The following is an 8649-nucleotide window of genomic DNA, read 5'->3' as shown; positions in this document are numbered from 1 at the left end:
TCATTTTACATCCATAGTTAATATAGAATAATGTATTCTGTATAACTGCTCTATTTCAAAGATACAAATAACATCTAGGAGATTGTCTAACAATGTAATACAAATCCTAAAAATTGCTAAGATGCATAGTGTCATACTCACACATTAAAATATATGCTTAAACAACAATAGAAAATAAATTATACTAATTTACATACTTTCTCAAATTTAATATAAAAATATTAAGCGACATTCATTAAAATCTTGTTAAATTTTTCAAAACAGTAGTTTACAACTGCACTAAATGTTCCTAGATTTTATGAAGATAGAGGTTGATGTGTGATTTTTTTTTTCATTGCCTCCATCTGAGGTAACAGCAGACACTAGTTTTCTTGACATGGTTCAGTAATTTTGGCACTTCACTCCTTTCAGAGCAAGTTAAACATGCTTTTAAATAGATGGATGTGGCCTATTAATAGACCTCGTTTCCTTACTCAGGACTTCAAATGAAATTATGTATTTGCTCTCTAATGTTAAAAAAGTCTCAAAGATATTTTCACAAGTTCACATATTTAAAAGAAAAGTCCGATTGTACACACCAGAGATAAATTCTTTGAGAGGATTACCAATTGAAGGTTTGCATTTTGTGACCTCTTTAGTACTAACAGATGTTCAAAAGTTAATTGGGAGAGATTTCTGACTTCTCTTTCTTGCTAATTTCCTCCCTCTTTTCTCTCCTTGATGCACAGGCACCTTTAAGCAGTATAAATTGTACTTTCCACCACTCCTTTCTCAATGTAGATTCTCTCTTTCCTGGTAAGATTTTATCTCTTTAGCGCATGGAAAATAATCCTTCATTCATATTTTACATCAATTCCTTCATTACCACTTAACGTATTTAGGTCATGTTATTACTTTGAATATGATCACATTAACTCATTAAATACCTATATGGTATTTCAAAACTTAAATTAAGAAACAAAATTTAGTCATCAGTATCTTCTTGCTTCTCATTGATATCTACTTAGTTCTGAAGAAAAGCAAAATATTTAGAACGCTTAACTAAGACTACTACGGATATACTCCATGGCTTGTTTCCTTCACATTTCTACTTAATTGATATACTATAATCTAACTCTAAATAGAATCTAGGTAAGCAATTTCTAGTAACACATTTCTTTTCCATGTGTGCTTAAAGAGCAATAAATCAGATCTTTTTTCTTTATTTTGGTAAGGTTGTCCTAGATATATACTTCCATATATCTAGGATAACCATAAATATAGCTACAGTGTGGAAGAAAACAAGTAATAGTTTGTGATTTAAATGGGGGGGCGGGGAAACTTCCTGAAATTTGTAAGAACTGACAGTGTTTTCGGTATTATCCATTAAAAAACAACCAACATTTTTTGATGTCGGCACCCTCAACTTGAAAGGAAATCTGCGATAGAGTGGCGAACACTAACAACAACAAATTCATGTATAACCAGTGACAACCAAAACCTAGGAAGTTTTTAAAAGAATGTGATTGTTGTCGGAAGGAATCGGGTCCCACCGCACAGTGTTCAGCTCTGGCTGCACTCAAAGCCACGGCCAAGGGGCGCGGGCAGCGCTGCTCCAAGCCTGGTGGCACAGACCAGCAAGAAAGTGAATTCTGCATACTGCACAGATCATCGCTCAGTTCAGGGCAGTCACATTGCATCCGCGACCAACCAACTGTGCTTCACGAAACCGTCAGCCCTCATTTGTGTCTACCGTAGCTGTTTTCCTCTTTCCAGCTGTAAACAAGGAGTTGTCTCCCTCCCCTGTGTGCAGCGGAAGATCGCACAGTTGGACCTAGTCAGCAGCCTCAGAGCTAAAGTTACTGCTTCCAAACAGCAGTTCCAGGGCACACCCGGAAGTCACAAGAAGAAGCCACTTTGGAATGACAGAGTTAGGGTCCCTTTTCTGAAACGCATGCCTTGGATTCCTACACATACTGGCAGGGCCTGTCTCTTCCCTGAAATCGGTGTAGGTGTTCCTAGTGTGAACAACTGTTTTGTTTTTTGTTTTTTCAACAGACTAGCTCAGCAGATTCATAGTTAGTGAGGAGGGGGTGGTGGTGACTGTTTTTGTTGTTTCCCTGCTCTGGGGCTTTGCTTGGATCAGCCAAAAAAAAAAAAAAAAAAAAAAAGGATATGGCTAGAAATACTGTCAGTCTGGTCCACCTCCAGAAACCTAATCATGCCTGAATCGCTGGGAGGAGTGTAATGATGCTAAACAGGAACAGGTATGTTGGCTTCTGTTGTCATCCACTTCCGCCATAGTGTCGCCTTTACAATAAAGCAAACTACGGTTGAAGGAACATCATCTCGATAGTAAAAGGTAGGGGGTGTGATAGAAACCGTTTTCCTTGGCAAGTGGCATAAAGATAATATTTGGTATTTGCTGCACTGCATTCTCCTAGCCAGCTGGTGTGTCCCTGTTAAGAGTTTCATTTATGCTATTTGAGCTGGAACCTTTTTTGTTCTTCCAGTCTATTACTTTGGCGATTTAGGGGATAACAGCCAAAGTGAAACAGCTTGCAATTTGCACCTGTCTGCTCTAAGCATTCCATGTTAGATTACGGTGGAGAGCAAACATTTTCCTGCTAATGAGAATAAGAATGGGTAGGGCTGGATGCAGTTTTGTTGGGGACCTTATAGGAAATTTCAGTGGGATTTTTTGTGTGTTTTTTTTGTTTGTTTTTTTTTTTGGAAATGATCTCATAGAGACCTCCCTGTGCTCATGTTTTAGAGTCCTTAGAGTTAAGGAATAAAATTTTCTTAAAAATGTAGTTAAAGTTTCTCATTCTTTAAAGAAAATTTTAAATGCCATGTAACTAAGAATTGAATTAATATTCAGCCTGAGTTGCCTCAGATGAGAAAGAAAAAAAATAAATGCTAAATTATTTCCAAGTTCTTGTAAGCATAAAATAACTATAGAGAACTTTAATTTGTAAAAATGGCCATGAAAAAATATATAGATAAATAATTGGGCGTCATGTTTCACAAACAGGACTAGTTTTGGAAGTAATATCAAGCGCCTAAAAGTAAACCAAAGTTCTCTGCTTACATTAGAAAATTCAATTAATTGAATCAAAAATAAAAATTCAAGTGGATGGCTTCAAAATCATACATAGATATAGGTACATTTATCTAACTCATCATCATGTGAATCACAGAATAAAGTCTCCACAAATGCAAAAAGTCAGCACATTTTATGGTCTCCAACCTTGACTAGAAGTCCTCTGCACAGCCCCCTCCCTTAGCTTTGATACCTTTGAGGAATTACATCAGTGGGCTAGTATCTATTTTTAAAGATTTAAATTGAATATATTGAGATGAAAGAACTTTAATTATGGCTTGTAGCATTTCCCAAAACTTATGTATGAAAAGAGAAAAAAAATTATAATAATGTTTGGATAATTTGGCAAAATATCCTTGAAGATGACCCAAAATTTAGTAAATGTATATATATTTTCTAAATATATATATATTTGATATATATCAAAAGTATCCATGCTGCATTTGGATTCCAAAAATGCCTCACACTGGCACTTCTTGCTGAAATAACAACTGATATGATAACTGGTTAAATGAAGTAGAGGTGGTCGCAAACATGGTCTCACTAGTAATTACTATAGTTTAATATGGTTGTTGGCCCACATCTTGCCTGACAGATAACGTTCCAGCTTGTCAGTGATGGACCCTTTCAGTACAGCTTTAGGAGTTCTGCCAGCCATTGCCGAGTCTGGTTAGGTCAAAGGGTTGAGCCATGTGTAATTCAGAACAGAGGAGGTCCCACGGTCACTCCACAAAAACAATTACACTACTTATTTCACTCTAGCCCTTGCCCAAAACTCACAAGCCTCACAGTTTCAGTGCAGTCAATCTAATTCTGCCCCTGGGCAATCAGCCACATGAAAATATGTGGTGCTGTGTTTATAAATCTGCTCAAAAATAGAAACAGCGGACAGGCACAATGAGGTCCTACTATGGATCATGGGAATCCTTGGAAATTCTGAAGGCACTTTTGTTTAAGTTCTATGGTCTCTCTTTTGCTATGACATTGTCTGCCGTGCTCGTTAATCATCCTCTTTACCCGTGAGTGCTACAAAGGAGGCTAAATTTCTACTCACTTCTATACTTTCCCTCCATGGATAATACTCTGAAAAATAAAGTTTAAAAGGCTGCTTTTAAAAGAAAAAAATCAAAGAGGAAGCTACTGTTATATCAATCTTACCTCTCCATCCATGTTCTCAGGTCCTTGCCCTTGGCAATGCACAGATTTAAATCAAGTTTCTCTAAAAAAGAAAAAATAATACTTGAGAACTAGAATAAATTGGTCCAACCATGAGATGTATTAAGCAATTTGGGGTTGGAGAGCCAGTGCTATGAGACTACTTAATGGTCCCAAACAATCTAAGCATAGAGTCAACAAGATTTGATTTGGTCTCTTGTTTTTATTATTGCTGTTCTTCTTTCTTTAGCCATACATCTAACAAACTGAGAGTCAGTAAATATTCACAAAATGTAATCTTTTAAAAAGGTAACCTCTAGGAAAAATTCAGACTTCATTTAGACAGCTTAAACTTTCTATTTTTATGCCCAAAAGGTGACCAATTAGACTGCTTTCATATTATGATGAAAACTTGCTGTTGCATGTTTTAGATAGCTGTATTATATTTATCTTTTTAAAAATTGAGATCCAGTGTTGTAACTGTCATAAATAGATAATATCTGATACAGCCAGTAATAAACATGTGTTTATTACTTAAATTTAAGGACCAAGCAGATTAAATGCTGAGAACATTATTCAGCAAAGATATGGCATATACCGATTTTAATGAAAGGAAATGTGTTTCTTAAAACTCCTTAGAGTCATGCAATAAATTATCAAGTTCAATCGGCAAGGTATTTCACTTGATATTAGTTCAATTGATTAAAATACTACACTAGAATACAATCTGGGGGCAGATGTTTATAATAAATAGAAAATTTCCTAAAAAGCGATAGTCCCAGTATTTATTAGATTATTATAAACATTCACCAAAGGAACTTTTAATTTTAAACGTGGAATTTGCCCTTTAGAAGTGGGTATCAGTAGTTGGCAGTAAAACAAAGTACATCATGTATGAATGATACATATGACATATTTTTTATTCGGTACTATCAATCATAGTTTTAAAAAGTCACTTCACAAAGTACATTTGAGCTCTATGTGGCTATCTATCAAAGTTGAAAGATGAAAGATTTTAGCCCTTGTAGTGTTAATTTTAAACCTCTTTTTTTGTAAGATGAATATAAAAGATTATATCGATTACTTCCTAAAATAAGGGAAATACATGTAAGATTATTTAAAAGAAAAAAATAGACATCAAAATGAGAAAATTTTAGCCAATTAAAAGAAAATGAAGTTTTATTTGCTTGTTTTTTCCATTGCCAGTGACTAAAGAGTAATTCAAAAGCATATATTTCTAGGAATGTTTATGGCATAAAAATCTGCTTTATTTTGTTTCTTTGAATTTGTTATTAATATAATAGTTAATGTTTGTCTTTAAGATGTTTGTAATTTGTAAAGTTGCTTGTGTTATTGTCATTTTAAGTTTATTTTGCAGATTTATAATCCAAATGTACAAGCCAAAAAGCATATTATGTTTTTATTAACATAATATAATGCTCAGGAACCTTTCAGTAAGGCAGACTTCTCCCCTCACAGAAGGCTGCCTTTTAAACATCTTTCTGCACAAATATTCAGAATGCAATATTAGTGCAGTAAGACTCAGTACAATTATGAAATAACATCCAATCCCTTTATTATCTCATATAAAATATGTAGTTGAATCAAGAAAGTGGTTTGATAGAACCGAATGATACATCATTTAAGAGGCAGCTATCACTAGAAGAGCAGTAAAACTGCATACTCCCCGGTCTCATAAAGAAAGGGTATGTCTAAGAGAACCTCCTTGCTTGTGACTCTCTGGGAGCTGGGATCAGGTATTATTTGCAATAAACAATATCAATCTCCAAGGTTGTATGAGCTGGAATTTGGAGTTTGTAATCAGATCCCTTACAATTGGTAGACAACCTGGGAACAGACATGACAAAACACAATCAACCCCCTTAAGCCAGAGAAATATCAGAGAATCTGAGACCTGGCTGTAGGGCATGAAAAGACATGGACAAGGTCTCTGCTGTGATATAAATATTGATATGTGAATGTTTAACCCCAGTACAATTCCTGGGAATTTAATTCAAAGACCTTGAAAGTGGGAAGAAGTGAAAAAAGTCAAAAATGACCTTTTAACTGTTAAGAGCTATGGCAAATAAAGTAAATGAATAAAATAGGTGTGAAGCAAGTTCCAGAGCCAAAGATGCCCAATCAATGTGCAGGATGCAGCTATGTAACAGAGTGAACTCTGAGGAACATGCAGAATTAGAATTCAAATTAGGAAAAGATAGTTGGAAAAAACTCTGGGCACAGAACAGCAGTGAAATGAGAATGACAAGTTCATAGAACAATGAGTAGAATCTGTCAGCAAATAATAATTTCAAAAAGTTAGTGATGAATGAGCAGCCGCCACACCACCTAAAATAAAACTATCACTTACATGAGTAACTGGCAAAATATGGAGCAAATCAGAGAGCTAACATATTTATTTAACTACCTGTATGTCCTACGTTGTCAAGAAAGTCCAAAAGAAAAGGAAATAATAGTTATAAATGCCATCAATTTACCAAATACCTTGCTTTGGGCTTTTCAGGAACACCAGACTTAATGAACTAATGGCACCATTACAAAACTCTCACCGTGGCTGTAAATTTGGAGCACAGTGTAGCATTTTTGTTGAAATACAAGTGGCCTACAATAGGAATCACGTTTTAAAAGCCAGTCTCAAACCTGCAAGCAGGTTGATAATTGCAATATAACCTGTTTGCTAGGAACCTGTTGACCACATTCTGTTATAATCACCCAGTCATTTATAAAGTCCTTCTTTTTTTGGTTCATTTGTTGTAAGGCTGATTTCAAGTGCTTTCACTGAAATTGTTGACCTTGTATTGCAAATTAAATTCTGGAATTGCCAAATCTCTGACAACTGGTTCATTGCTTCCAGAGAAGGGAATTAACATGGCTACAGCTGTCATTCCATTGCATTTTTCTTCTCAAGCCGACCAGCAAGGGCAAAGATGGTGTTAGACAGAGGTCGCAAGCCAGATTCTGTCTGCAAACATGTTTTGTTTGACCTTCACAGTGATTTAAAACATGTTGAGCCAATATTTAAAAATAAGAAAATTACACTAAAAAAATTCTACTTTCGGCTTCTCTTGGAAATTTTAAAAATTTGGCCACATAGGGTCCACATCCATGGTTGGCAACAACTGGATGGAGGTAAGTGGTGATAGCACACACTTTAGGTAGTGACCCTAGGGCTATGGTTCGCACACCCACTATGGCAGACCACAAAACAAAATGTAAGCTCCAGAAGGTCAGGCCTCGCTTAATTCATTAATGCATTCTCAGAACCTAGAACGCTCTAGAGCAGGGGTGTCCAAACTGCGGCCCACGGGACAACTGCGGTCGGTCCACAATCCATTGTTAATTGGCCCGCAGCAAATTCCAAAAATATATTTCGTTTACTTAAATAAACCAGGTGAGGCAACACGTACTTCACCTCGAGTGAGTGGCCCGGCTGTGTGTGTATTTTACTGCATATGGCCCTTGGTGAAAAACATTGAAAAAAGTTTTAACACCCCTGCTCTAGAGCCTAGCATGTAGTGGGTGCTTGATAAATATTTAAGTTTGAATAAAATGATCTCAGGGGCAAACAGGTAACTTTAATGGGTGCCTTAAGACATTAGGCAGTGCCCAGGAACTATTACAATACGTGCCTCAATTGAAAAAAAAAACAAATAGTGCTGGTCAAATAAATTCTGCCCGTCCTCAGGCAGAATAAGAGAGAGTTCCCACATATCATTCTGCTTGTACTACTGTTTCTCTTATAAAGAAATATATTTCTGTATCCTTGCCACTATTAAAAGCTAGGCCACAAGTGTCAAGAAAAGTGAGTGTCCACACAGACCCAGCACATTTCACTCATTTGTATTTCTTACCTGGCCCCATAGGCATCTGAATTTGAAGCCTCCAGGAAAGAGTAGGACTGACACCCACTGTCACGTGGGGTGTCATGCGGGGTCTCAGCTCCCGCTCCCCACATAAGAATGCAGGATATGGTGAGGCCAAAAAGGAACACCCACAGAGCCATAGACAGGGGAATCATACCACCACAGTCTCACTGGCGGCTGGGTTGGAGACACAGGAAGCAGGAGCCACATGACCCGCAACCTGCAGTCCGCTTCTCTGCCCACCAACCAACCCCACTTGCTAGCTGCAATCCGCCGTGCTAACTGCAATCCGCTCTTGCCAGCTCAGCCACCATCTTCTTGCTAGCTCCCCATTTGCTGCTAGCGTAGCCACGGCAGTTATATTAGTGGCCAATGGCTCACTGGTTACAGCTGACGGCCAACTAGCCACAGCTGATGGCCATCCAATCACAGCAGATGGCCGTTTACTACCTGAGACAGCACCTTTCCATGTGAGGCCGAGAACTTGGAAACTGCACTCCTGGCTCTGTCCCCACATCCACAATAACA

The 8649-nt window shown here is 37.2% G+C and overlaps 1 protein-coding gene across 1 annotated transcript in view; it reads right to left on the bottom strand.

Annotated features, from left to right (window-relative positions):
- Positions 1-8185, bottom strand: part of LOC117027123 (uncharacterized) — a 252524-nt gene extending 244339 nt beyond the window's left edge. The window contains 2 exon segments of the mRNA XM_033114510.1: positions 4241-4301; positions 8110-8185. Of these exon segments, the coding sequence (XP_032970401.1) occupies positions 4241-4301; positions 8110-8185 (137 nt within the window).
- Positions 8186-8649: the final 464 nt, after the last annotated feature.

This window comes from Rhinolophus ferrumequinum, chromosome 9 (assembly GCF_004115265.2).
Source record: "Rhinolophus ferrumequinum isolate MPI-CBG mRhiFer1 chromosome 9, mRhiFer1_v1.p, whole genome shotgun sequence".
Classification (NCBI taxonomy): Eukaryota; Metazoa; Chordata; class Mammalia; order Chiroptera; family Rhinolophidae; genus Rhinolophus; species Rhinolophus ferrumequinum.
The sequence above is the reverse complement of the archived record's forward strand: the minus strand, read 5'-3'. Positions and strand labels throughout refer to the sequence as shown.